This window comes from Hippocampus bargibanti, linkage group LG12 (assembly GCF_051943395.1).
Source record: "Hippocampus bargibanti isolate YZ-2025 linkage group LG12, ASM5194339v1, whole genome shotgun sequence".
NCBI lineage: Eukaryota > Metazoa > Chordata > Actinopteri > Syngnathiformes > Syngnathidae > Hippocampus > Hippocampus bargibanti.
Window position 1 is genome coordinate 10,764,919 of NC_142745.1, and position 22,582 is coordinate 10,787,500.

The window sequence follows — 22,582 nt, forward strand, 5'->3', positions numbered from 1 at the left end:
GTGACTGTGAAGTGACCTTGAGTTTTGAAGAGTACTTGTAAATGAAATTTATTATTATTATTATTGTTTTTCTACTTTCATTCCTTTCATAACTTTGCTGCTGTGAAATGTAAATTTCTCCACTGCGAGACTAATCAAGGCAAATCCAATCCTATTATTATTATTATTATTATTATTATTATTATTATTATTATTATTATTATTATTATTATTATTATTATTATTAGCTATCTCTTAGCTAGCTACCTTTCTATCTATTTGAGTTACTTCCGGGTTGAGTGAACGCTGGCGCGTGTGGCTGCCGCTGCTCACACACAGAAAACCTTATCCTGTGACTGTAAAGTGACCTTGGGAGTTTTGAAAGGCGCTTATAAATGAAATGTATTATTATTGTATACAATATTTCTAAAGCTTGGGGATACCCACACACACTCTCACACGTCTTATTTGGACAAACCTTTAATTTGATATTTATATAGACGCCCTAATGTGAAAATGCCTAAAAGCCAACTATTGTTTTATTTCCACCACGCATCCCCATGAAATCTATTTTTTATCCCAAATGTCTTTTCATTGGATGGAGCTTTAATTGCAGCTGAACTTTTGTTTTCCAAACTGTGTTCGCTGAGTTAAAATATCATCAGGGTCTCTGCATGAGTGTCATAAAGCGGCTGCGTTGTACCACAGGCGATGAACAATGGGATGTCTGAGTGTATGTAAGTGTGTATGCGTGTGTCTGTGTGTTCCATTTGACCTGTCAAACTCCCAGACTAAAAAGTCTCAAACCTTCCCAGGGATAAAAATGAACCTGTTGTGTGTCTGTGAGGTGTGTTGCAGCACCCGTAAATGTCACTGATACTATGTACATGTATGTGTGTGTTTGTGTGTATTTGGAGCTGTTACTGTTTGGGTTGCTGTGAGGTTATCCAATGACATTTTAATCGTCTTTGGGCCTCTTTTGCCATGGCATTAGAATTAATCTGCCGGATTAAAAACTCAGCCAGTCGGACAGCGATGTCGCTGTCTTGCCGCGTCGAGCAAAGTGTGTGTTGTTTTTTTTTTTTTTATTTTGTTTTTTTGGGGTTGGAATGAGGCAGTGAAGGGCTTGCACGCACCAAGCAATGCTTTGCAGTCTGTAAACAGATGGATGAGAAGAGGAGGATTGTGGTTTTGAGGGCAGAGAGTGAGAAACCACCATCTTGTTCCGGTTCTCTTTTATTAGGCGGAGGAAAAAAACAACCAAAAACGATTCCATCGTCATTTCGGACTCATCTGGAATGGGATACAGTGAGACCTCAACTTACGAACTTAATTGGTTCCCAAGACAGAGTGTGTAAGGTGAAAAGTGTGTATCTCAAAAACAAAATCCCATAGGAAACCATTAAAATGGGAATAATCCGTTCCCAGGTTTCCATAAAATATACTTTTCAACTAAATAAGCCTAAAATGTATAATAAATGTGCTATTGTATTGTAATGAAAGAAATACACTTTAAAGTCACTTTATTTACATTTGTGATGGTCATTTATGGCTTGATGGAATGGCGTTGGAGGTCGAAGGTCAAAGGGAATTGCTGTTTGGAAAGAGAGGCGCATTACATGAGGACTGTGATTAAAGAAATAAACTGTGCTGTAAAATAAAGTTTTATTTACTTTTTTGATGGTCGTTGATGACTTATGGAAGGAGAGTCACCTTCCATAAGGACTGTTGGTAACTTAACCTCTGGTGCTGTTCGGTCGTGTGCGTCCGCCGAAGATCACTCCGCCAGCCGTGATGGGTGTGTATTATGAAAATAGTGCTTATTATAAGGTTTAATTTTCATAAATTTCACGTTTGTAAGACGAAAGGTTTGTAAGATAAGGTGTTTGTAAGTTGAGGTCTCACTGTAATTGTTTTGCTTGATTCATTGAATAACGTATTTTATTTATTCAATTCATCTTCATTTTTGTTGTTTTCGCCAAGCATATGAAAGTGATCCTTTTGAAAAATGTTAAATAGAAAACCAATGGCAATAAAAGCAATAATCTACTTAATAATAATAATAATAATAATAATAATAATAATACATTTCATTTATAAGCGCCTTTCAAAACTCTCAAGGTCACTTTTTAGTCACAGGAGAAGTTTTTCTGTGGGTGAGCAGCGGCAGCCACACGCGCCAGTGTTCACTCAACCCGGTAGTAAATAGATAGAAAGCTAGCTAGCTAATAGATAACCAATAGATAGCCAGCTAGACAACTAGCTATATAACTAATAGATAGCCAGATATGTAGCTAGCTAGCCGGCCAGTTAGCTAATAGAAAGCCAATAGATAGCCAGCTAGACAACTGGACAACTAGGTATATAACTAAAAGAGAGCCAGCCAGATAGCTAGCTGGCCAGTTAGCTAATAGATAGCAAATAGATAGCTAATAGATAGCCAGCTAGACAACTAGCTATATAACTAATAGATAGCCAGCCAGCTATGTAGCTAGCTAGCCGGCCAGTTAGTTAGTAGATAGCTAATAGAAAGCTTTTTTTACTTACTTGCATATAACCAAAATATTATCATGATATTTTGATTCAAATGGAGCAGGATTAGTAATTCAATATATACCCTGAGTTACTATACTACACAAACTGGAATAAAATATGTTGTTGAAAAATGTTGATATTTTTGTTATGCATATGTGATTATTATAAAGTCCACTATGTTATTGGGAAATGCCACAGAAAGTCTAAAAAACAAGAAACTTTGTTAACAGCAACGGTGAAGAAACTCATGCCGACAGACAATATAATACTCCAAGGGCATGTATTATTTATCGCAAAAAAAGGAAGTAATTATACTGTAACTTAGTGAATCACTGATAGAAATTGGGAAATGTTTCTTCGATTGTGTCTGTGACGCCACAGTAGCAGTATCAGACACACCACAAGGACTCCCAAAAATTATTTTTCCTTATAGAGTCTTGTTCTCAATATATGTTTTATACGATCCAAAATGATCATGATATTTTTATTTATTTTTGTATTCATGACATTATCATTTATTCCAATAGTTATCTACTATGGTGTCTAAATAGCAATAGCGAGCCACAGAGCTGTTGAAACTGCATGAATGAGCAATTATGATTGCACTGTGGCGAATGTGAGCAGTGCAGCACCAGCCAGAGCACCAGCTGAGGGTCAGCGTAATGTCAGGGGATTAAGCTTGCTTGCACAGCCAAAATGACGTTGGCACTGTTGCGCCAACCGACATCAAGTTCTGTGGCGGCACGCACATGCACCTTCGTACAAGTGCATCACGGTCTGCATGTCTAGAATGTTAAGTGTGCAAATAAAATGAGAGGAAGGGAAATGCAGTGTTCACTCGAGCAAATTTGTAATAATTCCCAGATAAAAGAATAGCCATTAACGCATTCACTGCCAGACATGTGCAAAAATGTGTCCACTCCAGTTCCAGGGTTTTTGTCATTGTCACTTGAATTCCAGGACCCACAGAATATTGAAACCTTAGACCACAGGTGTCAAAGTCAAGGCCCGGGGGCCAAATCTGGCCCACCACATCATTCTTTTTGGCCCGCGAAAGCAAATGTAGCTTGTTAAATGCCATGATGCTGCCTGAAATCCGAACCAAAATTTCCAATTGTTGTATTTAAACCACAATAACGGTCATTATTCTTGACTTAACCTTTGAAAACTAGTTATTCATTAATTTGCTCTGTATGGAATATGTGGAGGAGATGAAACATTCTAAGGGCGTTCCCAAATTCATAATGGCCCCCGACAGGAAACCGTAACTACAATGTGAACAAAACATGACTTTGACACCCTTGCCTTACACTCTCTTCTTGTGGCCTAGTTAATTCCTAAGTTATACGGATATGGAGTTATATGAGCTTGAAATGAGGGTGGCTGTCCAAAACACAATGCAAAACATATATATTAGTTTATATAGCGCTTTAACAACAGCTGAAGCTATAACACGCACTAACATGAAAAAAAGGAAAATGTTGCCTCCTTGTGGAAGGGAAAAAACTGCCAGAGGCCATGGCCAGTGCTTTATCGGCACTCAAAAAAAACACATTTGGGAATGGCATTCTACGTCATATTTTCATTTGCCGAATAAATTTGTGAATGGCAGTGAATGAGTTAAAAAAAATCAATAATATACACGGAAAGCAGAATGAATACAAAAGTAAAAAAGTAATGTAAGTGTTGGTCCGCTCTTTCTTGCTAACCTTCAGCCGCTGCGGCCTCCTCCTTAACATCGCAGCTGCTTTCTGAATCGCAAGTGTGCTAAATGTGAAAAGAAGCAGAAAAACAACTGCAAGTGTATGTGCGTGCACGCGTGTGTTTGTGTGCACGTGTACATATAAAAGCTCATAAATGAATCCGAGTTATCGTCTCACAATTCAATTGTGTCACAGTAGGGGTTGAGCTCAAAAACAGCGCAAAGTGCTCGAAATCATCAGGAAAATAATTGGGTTAATTAATTGAAAGTAAAGTAAAACATGACCATGTTATGGTTCCATTTAAGATATATATTTTTTTAAATTATACAGAAATCCAATTGAATGAAATGACTGATTGTATTGTCAGATAGCATTTTGTGTTCGAGCAGATGATGCAAGCTGTGTGGTTGACGGGTCACTACAGAGTGATTGAAAATGTGTCTAAACCTTCAAAATAAACTTTAAAAATAAATTAATTCAATCAATGAACCTTTTAGTTGTCTTCTAAACATTTGCATGTTATGGATACTTTCAACACTGGAAGCTGCTGACATAGAAGCCTCCCCCAAAACATTCTACTAACAGACATATTGCGAAAGGAGTAACTACCGTAATTTTATAACAATACGGCGCACCGTATTAACTCATTCGTTGCCATTTCCGAATTTATTCGGGAATAGAAAAGTGTGACATGGAGCGCCATTCCAGAATTTGTTCGGGTTTTGTTTTTTGTTTTTTCTTGCGCGGGGTGCCGATAAAGTGCTGGTCAGACCTCTGGCAATATTTTTTTTTTCTTCCATGATTGGGCAGCATTGGCCTTTTGTTCATGTTAGCGCTTTGTTGCAGCTTTAGCTGTTGTTAAAGTGCTATATAAATCAATATGTGCCGTATGTATTGTATTGTATTGTATTTTGGACAGCTGCCCCCATTTCAAGCTCAGACAACTCCAGACCCATATAACTTTGTTGTCATGGTAACCAATGACAATATTGGCGGCAGTTACAGGCAACATTTGCCTTTTGTCCATGTCAGCGCTTTGTTACAGCTTCAGCTGTTGTTAAAGTGCTATAAATCAATATTGCACAGTATTTTGTACAGCTACCCCCATTTCAAGCTCAGATAACTCCAGACCCATAGAATATTGGAATTAACACTTTTTTTCTGATGAAAGAAGAGAGTATAAGGTTTTAATATGCTGAATTGAATGTTTATGTAGTCCTAAAACTCAAGATTCTGTGGGTCCTGCCATTTGAGTGAGAATGACAAAAGCCCTGGCACTGGAGTAGACACCTTTGCAATTCCCAAGTTATATGGGTCTGCACTTATCTGAGTTTGAAATAGAGACAGCTGAACAAAAGGCAAATGCTGCCCCCTCGTGGGAGGGAAAAACATTGCCAGAGGTCTGACAAGTGATGTATCTCCCCCCGCACACACACACCTCTCCCTTGCAAGAAAAACCAAAACCCAAACAAATTTGGGAATGGCACTCCATGTCATGCGTTTAAATTTATTCGGGAATGGCAGTGAATGAGTTAACATCATAATAGTCATTTTCTCCATTCATTTCTGGACTTAAAAATGGCAAAAATTGAGTTAGCCCACTGTAGTTCTCAGTGGTTCAGTTGTTTTAGAATGTCAGTGTGATTGGCTGGCAATCAGCCCAACTCAGCTGGTTATAAAATGAGTGAATTTGACAAGACACATCCTGAAATAGCCATGATTTCATTTCTTCTCATTCTGACGACGCTGCTTCAAAGCCGCCCTTCCGCATACAAACATGAGGCCCACTTCGAGGTTATGTCGCATCGCACACCTTTTTTTTAGACGCAGTGTTTCCTCACGGACTCCCGGGATCTCATCCAGTTTCAAGCCCAAAGACAATTAGGACAATCCAATAAGCACGGCTGTAATGCCGACCTCGTGTCAAGCCCCAAAGGCTCTCCGTGTGCGTTTGTGCGCGTGTGTGTGTCTGTGTCAAGGCTGTCATGGTCGGGCGCAGCTTCATAAACACCGCAGCCCTAAAAGTAGAACTGCTGTTGAATAAGCTTAGGAGTGGTGAAATTGGAGCATGGCGTTGGGGTAGAGTTTCAGGGCTATCGTGGTTAGACACCCCGGACCACGGGGCCAGCTGTTGCAAGGTGACCACAGAGAGCTTTATGGAAAGGAAAGTCCTCCAATTGATAGAGAGCACGTATCCGGTAAACCGCGAACGGGATCCCATGACGACAGTCAGCCTTTCCAAAAAGCGGGAGGACGCTTCCTGAATGAGAGCTTGCCAGTTGCTGTGCCCTTGAGAGAGACAGCGCCCTGCTAAGTACACGAGGAGCTGGGGATTACACCGGCGGGGGGGGGGGTTATCCGAAACTGTTGTGTCTTGTCGGTTGTTAAAACAGGAGCAAAGGCGACGATACGCAAGAGTTGTTGCCCCAGGAAGTTCTGCTGAGGGAGACTATTTCTGTCCCGCCAGATGAGCGCCGACCCACGTTGAGCTCCTCGGGTACTTTCATTTAGTTCGCTTCTTTTTTTTTCATGCGGCGCAACAGATGCTGAATGTTTCCATTCAAAGTTCCCGTCATTGGTTTCGACATGCCAAAATAAGGTCAAAAGCATTTCCTCCGCAAAGACACAAATGGGGGAAGCTTTTCTCGTTTGCTTTCAGACTGCAAATTGGGACGATTGATAAAATCTAGAACACATGCTTCTTAACCTGGGTCAGATCGAGCCCATGTTAAGTCGATGAGTCGGTCTCATGGTTTCGGCAAAGACTGCATTAGTGATGTGTCGTTCGCGAACGAAGCGGCTCTTAGAGCCGACTCTTTAAGGTGACCGACTATAGCCGATCTTAATAGGGATTCGATTCTGCAACCCCTTCGGTTGAAGTCGCACGTGATTGGTCAAAATCTGTGGTCGAAGACAAACACACATACACACACACACACACACACACACACACACACACACACACACACACACACACACACACACACACACACACCACAGGAATATAAATAAAGTCAAATACATTTTAAAAATGATATACTGTATTGTACATTTTTGGGAATAAATTAATTTAAGCAACAACAAAAAAAGAACTGAGGAGCCATTTGGGAGCCGAAAGAGCCAGATCTTTTAAGTGAGCTGAGCCAAAAGAACTGGCTCTCTAAAAAAGAGCCGGAACTCCCATCACTACTTTGCATGGAGGGGAAGAGACACGCGACTGAACATGTTAATTTGTTGACACGCACACTTGGCCATCACTTGATGCAAGTGATCACATGACATTGCTTGGCAAATCAGTGCTGTTGGAAATGTAGTTCGATTTGTAGCCAACATGTGAATGTTGGGATAATATGACGTTCAATAAAAACAAGTATAGTTTTTGTTGGTTTTGAAATATTAGTCACGTTTTTGTTTTTAATAAATAATGTACGTTTTTTATCTTAAATTTGTAAAAAAAAAATCCATATATTTCACATCATGGAATTTCACAAGTTAGATTGGTCAAATAGCAGGATCCACAGAATATTGAGTTTTAGGACTACATATACATTCAATGCAGCGTAAGAAACCTTAGATGCGCTTCTTTCATCAGAAAAAAACTACTTAATTCCTAAATTATATGGGTCTGGAGTTATATGATCTTGAAATGTGGGCGGCTGTCCAAAATCCAATACATATACATATTGGTTTATAGAGCGCTTTAACAACAGCACATGGAAAAGGGAAAATGCTGCCCCTTGTGGAAAGGAAAAACATTCCCGGTCGTCTAACCAGAGCTTTATCAACACTAAAGCAAGAAAAAAACAAACCCCGAACAAATTCAGGAATGGCGCTTCATGTCATATTTTCTATTCCCAAATAAATTTGTGAATGGCAGTGAATGAGTTAAATATTACCCTCGGATTAAAAATGATTGGGAAAAGTTGACTTTTCTACCAAGGCTTATTAATCGAACCACGACATCCGCGATCAATTAAGCTCTTTGTTGTTTTTCCATTCTGCTGTTCACGCTATACTCCCAACAAAATCATACCCAAACTATTCCGGTGAAGCAACACATTTGCAATCCGAGGCCTAACCCTGAAATTGCAGAGCGCCACTAATTAAAAAAAAAACATGTCTGCTCTCGCCCGGGCGGCTATAGTGCCTGTTTAGCCCGCAGTTTTACTTTGAAAGGCCGCTTCATTACAACACCTCAAAGCCATGTCATACAATGGCCGATTGAAAAGGCCAATGCCTTGAATGGAGTCTTAAAGAAGTGAAGGGGAGGGCGGGAGGGGTGGGGCGTACTTGGCCTTCAAGTAAACATTCCTGCAGCTCACTGTTTCCTCTGTGTTTTGGGACCCCTTGGCCCACTTCAGTTCCCACAGGGGATTCACTCGTCCACAGGAAGTCTGAGGAGAGAGCAGGGGACTCGAAGGGGAGGGGGGGGGGGCAAGTCTACAATATGATGTTGTGATCTGTGAAGCATGTTTTTAGTTAGTTTGTTTGTTTGTTTACTTTTTTCTTTCGTACACTGGTGTCAAACTCAAGGCACGGGGCCAGATCGCGACCGCTATGTTATTTTATGTGGCCCGTGATGCTTGCTAAAGTCTGAAATCATTTTTTTAAATTTTCATTCATAATCCACAATAACTCATTATTCTTGACTTCTGATTTTAAAGCTTCAAAAGTGTTATGTATGTAATAAGTCGGTGGGAGTAAATGTTGATAAGGTTTCCCAAAATTCATAACGGCCCTCGAAGGGAAATTGTAATACCCATGACAAAAAAAATCATTTGACACCCTTACAATGCTCAGGGGTTCTCGTCCATTACAATAGGCGGCGCAATGATTGTCATTCATTGCTATTACTATGCCACACACACACACACACACACACACACACACACACACACACACACACACGCACACACACACACACACACACACACACACACTCTCTCTTGGCAGTCCATCGAAGTCGAGGATGACGTCGCTTCCATTGCTTTGTGGGGTATTGGACAGTGGTTATTGGCGCTGGCGGCGATGCCACTGTAGGTGACTATGAAGCCCGATTCTGGAGCCACAAATCCTGCCACATTCAGGACATGTGAGGCCAGGACCGGGCTGGCGAGGCGGTACTGAAGCAGCACAAAGGTGTCTTTGCTCGTGCCGCACGATCCTCCTCTGGGTGCGCTTGTCTTCAAGTTGTGTCACCCCTTCGTGGCATAAGGAGCGCCACAGTGGCCTGTTCGCTGCAGCAGACTCCAGATCGCTGGGCTTGATGTTGCAGTTCTTTAGAGTCTGTTTAAGCTGGTCTTTGTATCGCAGCTTAGGACCACCAGGGTTCCTCTTCGCTGACAAGAGTTGTCCATAAAGCACCTGTCGAGGCAAGCGGCAGCTAGGCATCCGGATGACATGTCCAACCCACCGAAGTTGCCTCTTTGCCAGTATGGCCTCGATACTGGTGGAGGCAGTGCGTTGAAGGATGTCGGTGTGTGGAACACGATCCTGCCAGGTGATGCCAAGGATTCGTTGGAGGCACCTGATGTGGAATGCATCAAGGCGTCTCACATGGCGTCGATAGACGGTCCAGGCTTCTGCGCCATATAGCAGCGTGGACACACACACTGCTTGGTAGACTGCGACTTTTGTTGGAGTTCTTAAGTGGTTGTTTTCGAACACACGAGTACGCAATCTGCCAAAAGCTTTGGAGGCTTGATGGATGCGGGCCTGGACGTCATCATCAATTAGACAGGAGGGTGTTAGAATGCTGCCGAGGTAGCTGAATTGTTGGACAACCTTGAGGGGTGTGCCACTGAGGGTGAACGCTGGGGTTGGAGAACTCTCTTTTGCCATGACCTCCGTTTTGGTTACATTGATCACGAGACCGAGTGATCGGTAGACGGAGGACATGGTATCAAGGGCATTTTGCATGGCAGCTGGGCTGTGGGCCAGCAGAGCACAATCATCTGCATACTGTAGCTCGTGGATGCCGCTGATCAGGGTCTTGGTCTTGGCCTGTAGGCGTCTGATGTTAAACAGGTTACCATCCAGGCGGAATTGGATTTGTACGCCGCCACCTTCCTGGATGGACTTATGGAAGAGGAGCGTAGCTGCCATCAGGAACAGGTTGAATATAGCAGGGGCCAGTACACAGCCCTGCTTCACCCCGACTTCCACAGGGAACGGGGAAGATTGCTGGCCACCAACAAGTACAGTTGCTTGCATGCCGCTGTGGAACTGTTTTAGGATGCCGAGAAATTTGGAGGGGACGCCAAATTTCTGCAGTATGGTCCAGAGAATGTCACGGTTAACTGTGTCAAATGCCTTTGTAAGGTCAATGAAGGTGATATAGAGGTCCTTATTTTGTTCCTTGCATTTCTCCTGAACTTGGCGAGCAGCGAAGATCATGTCCAGAGTGCTTCGATCCTTCCTGAAGCCGCATTGTGTCTCTGGGAGGATGTCTTCGGTAATGTGCGATGTAAGACGGAACAGCATTACTTTTGCAAGAATCTTGCCAGCAACAGAAAGTAGGGAGATGCCACGGCTGTTGCCACAGACTGACTTGTCCCCCTTCCTTTTGTAAATGGTGACAATGTTGCTGTCTTTCCATTCCTGAGGAAGTGTCCCGTTTTGCCAGATGTTGCAGATGAGGTGGTAAAGCTTCCGTGTCAGGAGATAACCGCCGCTCTTGAAGACCTCAGCTCGAAGTCCATCAGGGCCAGGGCTTTTGTTGTTTTTAAGGCTCCGGATTGCAGAGAGGACCTCTGTGAACTGAGGAGGTTCATCAAGGGAGGGAACTGTTGGAAGCTCTGGGAGGGAGTCAAGGACAGATGTGTCTGAAGGGTTTACTTGGTTGAGCAGGGAGTCAAAGTGCTCTGCCCAGCGCTCAAGTATTAGCTGTTTGTCCTTCAGTAGTACAGAACCGTCTGCAGATTTAACTGGGACAATGTGTTGTCTTCGTGGGCCGTGCAGGGATTTTACAGCATCATAGAAGGCGTGTGTGTTGTTGTTGTCTGCATGCCTCTGGATTTCTTGGGCCTTGCTGAGCCACCACTTGTTCTCCATCATCCTCAGCTGTTTCTGTGTTTCACCACGGATGGCCTTGTAGTGAGAGAGGAGAAGTGGAGAATGGGGGTTGGAGAGAAGTGTGGTATGGGCTTTGCGCTTGGCTACCAGAAGCTCCTGTATGGCAGCTGAGCTGTTATCGAACCAGTCTTGATGACGTTTCTGAGTGAAGCCGATGGTCTCAGAGGCAGCTTGATGAATTGTTGTCCTCAATTTTTTCCACCTGCTTTCAACATCAAGGTCACCGTTACTGGTGTCGTTGTCCAGGCTGGCAAGTCCCTCTGCCAGCTTGTGGCGGTAGCTGGCTGCACATTCTGGGGACTCCAGGGCCCTGGTGTTAAGACGCCTTTGGGGCTGCTGTTTCTTATGAGGAGGTCGAATTCTCAGCTTGAGCCTGGACTTGATCAGTCGATGATCAGTCCAGCATTCAGCCCCACGCATGGCCCGCGTGATGCAGACATCATTTTGGTCTCGTTGCCTTGTGATGATGTAGTCCAGTAAGTGCCAATGTTTGGACCTGGGGTGCATCCATGATGTGATGTATTTCTTTTTCAGCTGAAAGATGGTGTTAGTTACAATCAACTGATGCTCAGAGCACAGAGTGAGGAGTCGGAGGCCATTGCTGTTTATTTTCCCCGTCCCGTGCCTTCCGATTACTTGTTTCCAGAGCCTGGCATCAGTACCTACTCGGGCATTGAAGTCACCCATCAGAACAAGTTTATCAGAGGCAGGGATTTTGGATATGGTAGCATCCAGGGACTCGTAGAAGGCATCTTTGGTGTTATCGTCAGCATCCAAGGTGGGAGCATAGGCGCTGATTAAAGTTGCGAAGCGACCTTTTACCAGGGGAATACGCCAGGTCATAAGCCGTTCACTGATGCCTTGGGGGGACTCGGGGATGTTACTGAGTAAGCTGCTTTTCACAGCAAAGCCAACTCCATGGAGTCTTCGCTCATTCTCTGGGAGACCCTTCCAGAAGAAGGTGTAACCTTCACCAACTTCTGTGAGTGAATCCTCGCCTGAGAACCGAGTCTCACTGAGTGCGCCAATATCGATGTTGTACCTCCTTAGCTCATGTGCGATGAGGGCAGTTCGTCTTCGAGGTCTCTCCATCCCGTCTCGAGCATCGAGGAGGGTGCGAACATTCCAGGAAGCCAGGTTCATAGTCATGGGTTTGATTATATTTCGTTTTCGACCGCAGAGGGGGGATGCCTTGGTGGCTGCGGTGGGCCACCCAGGTGTGGTGGAACAAGCAATGTTTAGGTCACCTTTTCTAGACCCTTCCCCTATAAGGGGTGAGCAGTGCGGACCCTGAATAGGGCTGCTCAGACGCACAGGATGCTGCCGAAGGATAATGTTGCTCCATCCCATCTTCGCAACGACCATCAATCCTGCACCGCCCCTGTGTAGGATTCAAGCTAGAAGCTTCCAGTCACATCCATGACCTGCCCCCGTCACTTTATCCTATCGCCAGTGGACTTATATGGTGGAAGCTGAAACCTGCGCTACTAGTGGATTTAGTGTGAGGGACGGGGCGCGCAATTCCTTCCCCCACATACTTGGCCGCACTCACTGTATTCCAGTGGCAAGAGTGAAGACTCGAGACGACCTTCAGGTGAGTGCGGTTGCAAGGGGCTGCCGGTGGTCCGATCTGTTGGACTCCGCCTACGCCTACCCCTGGGTGCGGATTTGGGATCACTCTTTGTCTGGCCTCTACCCTCCGACCTGTTCGGCTTGGGTGACCCTGCCAGGAGTACAAGACTCCAGCCGACATAGCTCTCGGGGTCACGGAGACGCGCAAAGTGCCTCACCACGATAAGGTGGTGATCCCAGTCGAGGCACACACACACACACACACACACACACACACACACACACACACACACACACACACACACACACACACACACACACACACACACAGACACACAAAAACTATCCAGTTTTGTGTACAGTAATTGTTAAAAACCAAGACCACAGATCTTTATCAAAATAAACACAACAGAGGCAAAATGTCAGAGTGCTATTTATGTTCATTTTGTTAGCTAGCATCCAACCTCTTGGCAAGAGAGCAAAAGTTGACTGTCCGCAATTTTTTTAAATCTGGGGCTAGGGAGTAAGCCTACATTATTTTGTCTCAAAAAAGTGGAGAAAAATTATTTAAAGCACTCACTTTCTCTATATATTTATTTGAAAATTAGCATGCTGCTGTTGGCTCACAAGGTTGCCGAAATATGGATGGATGGACTTTACCATTTGTTGAAAATGAGTTCCGAATATAGAAACTGAGAAAGACATACTGTATTTTCCAGTGTATAAAGCACACCTAAAAGTCTTGAATTTCTTCAAAAGATGACCCTGCGCCTTATATGCTGGTGCACCTTATATATGAAGTCATATTGAGCCAGAACAGGTTTCACAACTACTGTCAGCAGCCACCAACTCCATTTCCCCCTGTAGAAGAAGACATGCGTAACCCCAGCCTCTACTGTAGGGCCTTATAATATAGTGTGCCTTATATTTGTAAAACTTGTATATATATTCATATACTGGATTATATTTTGAAAATGTTTTTCATTCATTGAAGGTGCGGTTTATAGTCCGGTGCGCATTATATATGGAAAAAAATAAAAATACACCATTCATTAGGGGTGCGCCTTACACTCCGGTGCGCCTTATACACTGGAAAATACGGTAATTGCTGTATTTTATTTTAGTTTTTTCAGTTTCAGTTGCCATGCTCCTTTCCGCTTCACAAATGATGATGAAAAGATGACAGGAGTACTGTTTATCATTGTAGGGCTTATAGTGGGTATGGTTACACAATGTATTTAGAGACAAAAATAAAACACATAATTCATAGCAATTTTTTTCACTTTGTGGGTTTTTTCAGATGCTACTTCCTGTTTCCCGGGTGGGGGGGGGGGGTCTCACTCATCAAACCACTGAGACATGCGGTGCAAGACATATTATGACTCTCCCAGGGTGAGCTATGTCTATGAAGCCTGTGAGGTCAGCATCACATTTAGCTGTGTGGCTCCCTTGTGGTGTCTGCTTTTGGCTTTTATTATGTCTAGCAAACCTGCCTGAAGAAGTAAAAAAAAACCTCAGAGTTGAACGAGCCGTGTGACACGCTTGACAGCTCTGAACTCATTGGGCAGGTGAGAAAACTGTTGCTGCAGACGTACAGACCGTGTTCAAAGAATGAATTCGGAGAAATGTGTGCGTGTGTATAAAGTGGTGACTGGTTAGACGGGTAGAGGAGACGCGCATATCAATCAGGCAGACGAGAGCGGAGTGTCCAGACAAATATTTTTTGCATGAATAAGCAGAGTAATAATAAATGTGTGAAAAATATAGAGCTTGTTTTGAATTGTATGCAACAACTTGCCTCTTAGTTCTGAGATTCTGGGTTTGAATCTCAACGAGAATTGGATGTTGGTCTATATGTTACTTTCGAATGGTAACAAGCAAAATAAAAAACCAATGGGTGGATGGGTTTTACTCTGAATGCAGACGCTCCCCAATTTACAAACAAGCTACGTTCCAAACAGTCGTTTGTAAGGTGAATTCGTTCGTAAGTTGATTCAGTGCTATATTTTGTATGGAATGCATGTTTATGACTTACATAAGCAGGTTTAAGGTTTATAAATGACATTTATTATTATTATTATATTATTATTATTATATAAATATGTTTAAAGGACAACCGACGTCTCCGGACTAGTTGTGTTCATAATTTGTAAAATGGCTTCAAATGACTTCTACTGGGCGTATTTTAATAAGATTCCACCACATATAGCTAGCTATATTTTACGTTTTAAGACTCGCGCTGAACATTCAGGAAGCCTTCTTTTTGAGTTGGTGACGAGTCCTCACGTGACGTCAGAAAAGGACCGCCGTTCACCGTAAAAAAGACGCATTGTAGCGGTCCTTCCATCACGTCAATGTATTTTGCTGTACTGTTTTTTTTTTTTTTTTTTTTTTGAAAACCTTATTTTACATCCGAAAGCCACCAGCAGAGGGAGTCCAAGCTCCATTGAAGAATTTAGCAGCCTGTGGAAACGGGCTGATTCATTCCTCACAGCTCGGTGGCCATTTTATTGCCTCTCTTTGGGTGAGACATTCCCCCCCGCCCGTTTGTCTCAAAATGACACGGAATAAATTCTTTAATCGATTGCAAACATGTATGCGTTCCTCTTCAGAACTATTTGAATCTAACTGGATGTTTAACAAGCAAGCATATTATCTGAATCTGAAGCCATTGTTTTGATTCACCAGCAATGCAAGACGTCTTGGCGTGACGTCACGAACTGGGGGTGGGACTTTCTGAAAATGCCTGAAATGTCTGAAAATTCGCAGCTCATTTTTTTGCAGATTTTGGACACTTTAAGTCATTTTTATTGGTGTTTTGCATTTGAATAAAAATATCATACTGTGTGTTTTGGGTATCTTAGATGCTATAAAACGTTTTTCTGATGTCAGTTAAAAAACAAAAAAGTGACGTCGGTTGCCCTTTAAGTAACCTGTATTTGTACTGAAAAATAAACATTTGATAAAATATATACTTTATAGATATGTACATGTACAACTGGGGAGAATACTACATATGTTACTACATAAATGGTCGTATATACCGTTGTTCGTAACTTGAATGTTTGTAAGTAGGGGAGCGTCTGTTTAAAAATGACATCATATTCTGAATACAGACGCTCCCCAATCTACGAACGAGATACGTTCCGATTGGTCGTTTGTAAGGTGAATTTGTTCGTAAGTTGATTCAGTTCTATATTTTGGATGGAATGCATGTTTATGGCTTATATAAGTGTGTGTAAGGCTTGTACAAGTAACCTGTATTGGTTTGTACTGAAATATATATATATATATATATATATATGCAATATAGAGATATGTACATGTACAATTGGAGAGAATACTACATATGTTACTACAAAAATGTTCGGATGTACCTTTGTTCGTAACTCAAATGTGTGTAAGTAGGGGAGCGTCTGTATAAAAAAAATGATTTCATACCTTCAACAAAATTGAAACAAGAGATACTAATTTTAGACCCGATATATTTGACCCGACCCGAAGATAATGTTTTTTACTCCATACAAAAATCTCAAACAGCTATGCTGACCGATTGGCAACTGAATCCATGGTAGCATCCTGGTTGAAGCGCTATATAAATCAATATGTATGTATAGTTTAGGGTGAGGACTCAATTGCTAAAGGTCTTCCACCCCTTCGCTGAATGTCGCGACTTGCTTGCCTTATGACAAATCTCTGTGATGTGCGGCCAGTCACATCTGAAGGTGCATATTATTTTGAAGGTTAAGGTAAGGTCAGTGTTGAAGTCGTGGTTTTGGAGGTTGGAGATGCCTTAAGGTAATGAAGGTTAGTCAGGGTAATGTGCTTTGAAAATAGTGGAATATTAGTGTGTGTGTGTGTGTGTGTGTGTGTGTGTGTGTGTGTGTGTGTGTGTGTGTGTGTGTGTGTGTGTGTGTGTGTGTGTGTGTGTGTGTGTGTGTGTGTGTGTGTGTGTGTGTGTGTGTGTGTGTGTGTGTGCGTGTGTGTGTGTGTGTGGGTGTGTGTGTGTGTGTGTGCATTTCTGATGGTCTGGATGGCAGCCATAATGGTATCCACCTCTCCCAGTAGAGGCGGTGATAGGTAGAGCGCAAACCACACAAATTCTTAAGCGTACAGTCACAGGCATATTAAACTAATTGACCTAAAACGCTTGCGCAATGCACCCCGAAAAAGAAAATGCAACACAACGGGGAGCTGCCGTATGGGATGTTCTACGTGAGCAATGGCAGACGTTTAGATACGGAGAACTTCCTCAGTCCGCAAGTCCGCACTTGTCATACAAGAGGATGTGTTTACCTTGGCGAGGCGTGGAGGCCCGCACGGGCCTGCCGCTCGCTTACTCTCTCCCATGACATTCCGCCTCCAGCTATAGACAAGCACTCCCATCTCCCAAACTAGAATCTCCCAATTTTGTTGCACCATGGACCACCAATGTGACAGTCTGACGTATATGGAAAGTAAAACAGTTTAGTAGGAGCCTCTGCGCTTGTTAGCCAGCTAGCTAGACAGCGAGATAGCTAGCTACTGTTGATAGCTAGCTAGCTAGTTAGTTAGCTAGATAGGTAGGTAGGTAGCTAGGTAGCTAGCTAGGTACGTAGGTAGCTAGCTAGCTAGGTAGGTAGGTAGCTTGATATATAGCTCGATAGATAGGTACCTTGACAGACAGATAGCTAGATAGATAGGTACCTAGATAGCTATATAGAAAGATAGATAGGTAGCGATATAGCTAAATAGATAGGTGATAAGTAGCTAGGTAGATAGCTAGGGAGCTAGATAGTGAGCTAGATAGACAGACAGAAAGCGAAGTAGGTAGGTAGATTGTGTAGATAGATAGCTAGATCGTGTAGATAGCTACAAAGATAGATAGATATCCATCCATCAATTTTCCAGACCGCTTTATCCTAAATCAGGTGGCTTTTTTGAAAATATGAAGTTTCTTTTGATGGAGGATATTTCAGGAAAACAAAATAGTTGGACTCAGTAGAGTCGATTAAAATATTTTGTGAGCCCAACATGCGTGTCCAACATGGGGACGTTCCTGTCCCTACGCTTGTTCTTCTTCCTGTGTGCCAATGCAAATTTGCAACAAACCTCATTTAGCACTAAGCGAGAAGCTCAGCTTCCTGTGAATCGAGTCTCACAGCTTTTACACCCCAAGCTTGGTGAGATTCGCTTGGTCGGTGCGAGTGTCGACATGCATATGTGCTTGTGGGAGTGTGTGTGTGGGAGTGTGTATGTATATGTGTGCGTCTCTGTGCCTGTGTCTGTCTAGTAGACTGTGCTTCAGAGTGGGAGGTGTTAAGTCAGGTCTGGCACTGCATACCTGAACCAGCGATGGGACACATGGCTACATGCTTTTCATTGTAGTCATCTGTTATTGGGATCAGCATCATGATGAGATGAGTGTTAGCACACCTGCCTCACAGTTCTGAGGTTTGATGTTGGAATCTTGCCTCTGGCCTTTCTGGGTGGGGTTGGCATGTTCTCCGACTTCCTTTCAAAAACATGTATGTCAGCTTCGTTGGCAATTCTAAAGCTATGAGCTCTAAATCATCCATAGGTGTGAATGTAGGTGTGAATGCGTGTTTGTCTCTTTGTGCCTTACGGTTGACTGACTACCAGTCAAGTAAACAGGATGTTCCAGATGTGATATGCGTGCATGTGTTTTCATGAATGAAATGACACTCACCATTGACACTCACTACTCTTTTGTCCACCCTCTTCTTCACCCCGCAGTCACCAAGCCCTGTCATATCCAAGCGGCTTAAACTGGAAAAATTGCCATCTCCATCAGCCGACGACGAACACAAAGCCGAGTGGCTGCAGTCATTGTCCAAGTCCAGGCACAAGGTTTGTCAATAGCAGCGGCGGGCCGTGCATGTCACTCCTAGGCCTTCAGTAGTGCTACGTCTGAATCAATCAGCTGCAAGTGTGGTGTGATATTACTTCTTGCTCACTAGACGGTGCCATTGGCCAAGAAATAACTTATGACATAAGAAATACTGCCATTAAACTGTTCAAATGTTTACAATAAACGTGTGGATCCATGATAACATCATAAAATTGCAATATTATGTGCTATTTTTGCTAGCTTCGGACTGTCCAACCTTAATGACGTCCATGTTTTCTTGAAAAGTCCGTCTTGAATATGGCCTTCGCAAGCAAATACGTTTCTTCTCCTCCTTCAGCCACTGTCGATTGACAAAAACACGATTAAATCAAGACAACAATATATTTGCTTAAGCAGCTTGCTACAGATACCGTGAGCGCCAGTATGCGCTTATCCTGGCGGCTAGTAATACTATGATTGGCTATTTAGTAGCATATCATGTGACAAGCAAAAACTCTGACGTTGCCAGCGCCTTGGAGCAGGCCTTAGGGTGCCAACTTGAAATCTGATTGGTTAAAGCAACAGTTTCATCGACATTGATTTTTGTGCTCCAGGGCCTGCAGAACTCCTTGTGAAGGCGTCCAGATAGATTTCTGACCCTGGTAACAAATGATGGCTGAAATGTGATTGGTTAAATGCTTAGATACGAAAAACACACATTTGGAAGCAGCGCAACAGGGGAAAAGTAAGGAAAGAAAGCTGAAAGACAATTTGGAATTATTTAATAAGAATTCATGGACAAAATATAATTCATATTATTCTGTGATTCAAGTATTTTTAGGCCAGCAGAGAAGGCCTACCACTGGTTAAAGGGCGCTAAATGTGCAATGTGCATATTGCTGTGTTAAATACAAACACATTGGTGACACACAGGATCCAATCTGAAGTTATGACATTGTCATCAGTGGTTATTTCATAATATTTTTTTAATGTGGAATTGAGCGGGTCAGTCACGTTTTTTTTTCTTCTTCAATGTGATTTGAGCTTGCTGTTGTGTTTTCCAGGACCTGAAACAAATCCAGATCAAGCAGAGACCTTCGGCGTTCCGGCCTTGGTCTCCAAAAGGATCCGATCGGGAGAAACCAGTAATTCAAAGTGAGCCGCGGAGGTGAGTTGTTTGAAATCCGAACAGAAATGCTTCAAATTGGGGCTCTGCATACAAGCAGCATGCTTTATAATGTGAAGCCATGGTGGGCCAGATTAAAAACTCGGGCGGGTTGTATATTTACCCACAAGCTGCACATCTGTTGCCCTTGTAGTTCCACTTTAAAGAGTCAGGAGACTTTGACACAAGCTCCTTCAACCCCTCTGGTGCATCCGGAGGACAGCGCTCCTGCCAGCTGCACACCAAACATCCAACAACTGCAGAATGGCGGCACGCAGCCGCAACTTGAGGACATAGACACGGACAGGGAGATCAATGTGGATGATTGTGATGATCGTAAGTACTTTCTATCGTACAAAAGAGGACATTTTCACGAATACTGAAAAAAAGTCATTTCCTGTTCAAATTGTCGAACACCCGAAAGGAGGCACACTGGAACTGGTTCATATGATGACTGTGCAATGGCGTCATCAAGTGGTTAATAGTTGAATGTAACCTCCAAGTGGAAGCATCTGTTTTTATTTTAAACACTGACTAAAATATGTAAAAACTAAAAATAAACAACTATGTAAGTAAATGCAATTATGACTATAAGAAATAAAATGGCAATGTTATTATATTATAATAATAATGTAAAATGTGAAATGTAAATGTCTCCACTGAGAGACAAATAAAGGCAAATCCAATAATAATAATATATTTATTTTAAGCACCTTTCAAAGCTCTCAAGACACTTTACAGTCACAGACAAGCATAGGTACGATAATAAATAAAATACAATCACAAATAGAGTACAATAAATAAAACACAATTATAAATAGAAACAAGAGAAAGAGCTACACAGAAAATGCAATTTAAAATAGGGGGATTTTGAGATTTGTTTACGTTATTATTTCCTATATCTCATTAACTCATTCACTGACATTCCCGAATTTATTTAGGAATTGAAAATAGGCGTGGAGCGGCATTCCCGAATTTGATCGGGGTTATTTTTTTCTTACATGCCGATAAAGCGCTGGTCAGACCTCTGGCAATGCTCTCCCAGGAGAAGGCAGCATTTTCCTTTTGTACAGCTGCCCCTATTTCGAGCTCAGATAACTCCAGACCCATATAACTTAAGAATTAACTCTTTATTTTTCTGATTAAAGAAGAGAATCTAAGGTTTTTAACAGTGTGTTCAATTATTATGTAGTCCTAAAACTCAATACAGGTAACATCCGATTTACGACCAAGTTCCGTTCTGACCAAACGGTCGTAAGTCGAAATCCATTCAAAATGTTGAATAGAGACTCGGAGGCTAAATGACTCGCAAACTCCGCCCTCTGGTGCCATCGCGCGGTCGATTGCCGTGCGAGAGTGAAATGCTGGCTGGTTGGCTGGCTGGCCAAAATTGTCGTAGGCGTTGCCGGCCTGCTAGCGCATTGTGATGCCAGTAGTAGAATTAAATGTTTAAAAATAGGGTCTAGAGGTCGTGGTCGTAAGTACGGGTGGTCGTAAGTCAAGCCGGTCGTAAGTCGGGTTTTACCTGTATTCTGTGGGTGCTGGAATTTGAGTGAAAATGACCAAAACCCTGGCACTGGAGTGGACACATTTTTTCACATGGTCTGGCAGTGAATGAGTTCAATATATATTTCATACATACATCATGGGAAAAACATTGTAAACATTTAAAGTTTAAAGAATTAGAGCCATTTAAAAGCAAAGGAGCAAAATAAAAAGTAGCTTACTAAAATACCCCACAAATAAACAAAAGTAATGTCAAAATGTATCCTTTAAAAATACTACAAAATAAAGAAAAAAAATGATTTTTTTTTTCTTTTCTAGGACCTCTGCTGGCATCTGTCCTGGCTTCAGCCCCCTCAGCCTGCAGCATGGCCCCTCAATCTTTGACCCCCCAGACTGGAGAAACTTATCTGCCTCAGGAGGCTCCAACCTGGCTGTCAGGGCCCATCTGTCCCGAGATGGATGTTCTCCGACAGACGCTCTTCGCCGGTGTGGAAACTAAAGAGGATCGAGAGAAATTCCTACAGGAGGTGGTCAAGATGAGGTTGAAGCAAGAAGAGAAGCTGTCTGCCGCCGTACAGGCGAAACGCAACCTTCAGCAGGTCGCCATCTTTAATGCTATACTTATTTCAATATCGATGTGAGAAGGTATTAAATCACAAATGATTCTTATGGCAGGAGTTGGAGTTTGTGAAGGTGGTCAAGAAAGGTCGCCTCCGCGAGGCCGTGGAGGCCAAGAGGAACCTGCGCAAGGAGATTGAACGCCTCCGTGTGGACTGGGAGAGGAAATCCAGGGAGGCGGAGGAGGCGTGTGGCCGACTCAAGGGCGAATTGGAGCACACGAGGCAGCAGCGAGGATGCGACCAAGAATGCCAGGCCGAGCGACTCCGTGTCAAGTACTCTGCCCAGGTGAGACATTTATGGATGGCAAATATGCCAACTTCAGTAATAATGGCTTACTAAAGACCCAAGGATAGATGTCGTCGTACTAAAGTAGGTGTGAATTTATTTTACGACTGTTAGAGCATTCGTGTTTTAAACTTCCCCGTTCAGTATTTAACTTAAACATACATTCCATACAAAATATAGCACTGAATCAATTGACGAACAAATTCACCTTATGAACAATCGCTCGGAATGTATCTCGTTCAAAGGTGGGTGGTATTCTCTCCAGTTGTACATATACATATCTTTATAGAGCATATATTTTATTCAATGTTT

At 42.8% G+C, this 22,582-nt stretch overlaps 1 protein-coding gene across 1 annotated transcript in view; it reads left to right on the forward strand.

Annotated features, from left to right (window-relative positions):
- Nucleotides 1–22,582, forward strand: part of LOC148890441 (ski oncogene-like) — a 66,573-nt gene that overhangs the window by 41,565 nt on the left and 2,426 nt on the right. Inside the window, exons 2-6 of the mRNA XM_089010508.1 lie at nucleotides 18,600–18,713; nucleotides 19,758–19,861; nucleotides 20,013–20,194; nucleotides 21,683–21,963; nucleotides 22,040–22,270. Of these exons, the coding sequence (XP_088866634.1) occupies nucleotides 18,600–18,713; nucleotides 19,758–19,861; nucleotides 20,013–20,194; nucleotides 21,683–21,963; nucleotides 22,040–22,270 (912 nt within the window). The remainder of the gene's footprint in view (nucleotides 1–18,599; nucleotides 18,714–19,757; nucleotides 19,862–20,012; nucleotides 20,195–21,682; nucleotides 21,964–22,039; nucleotides 22,271–22,582) is intronic.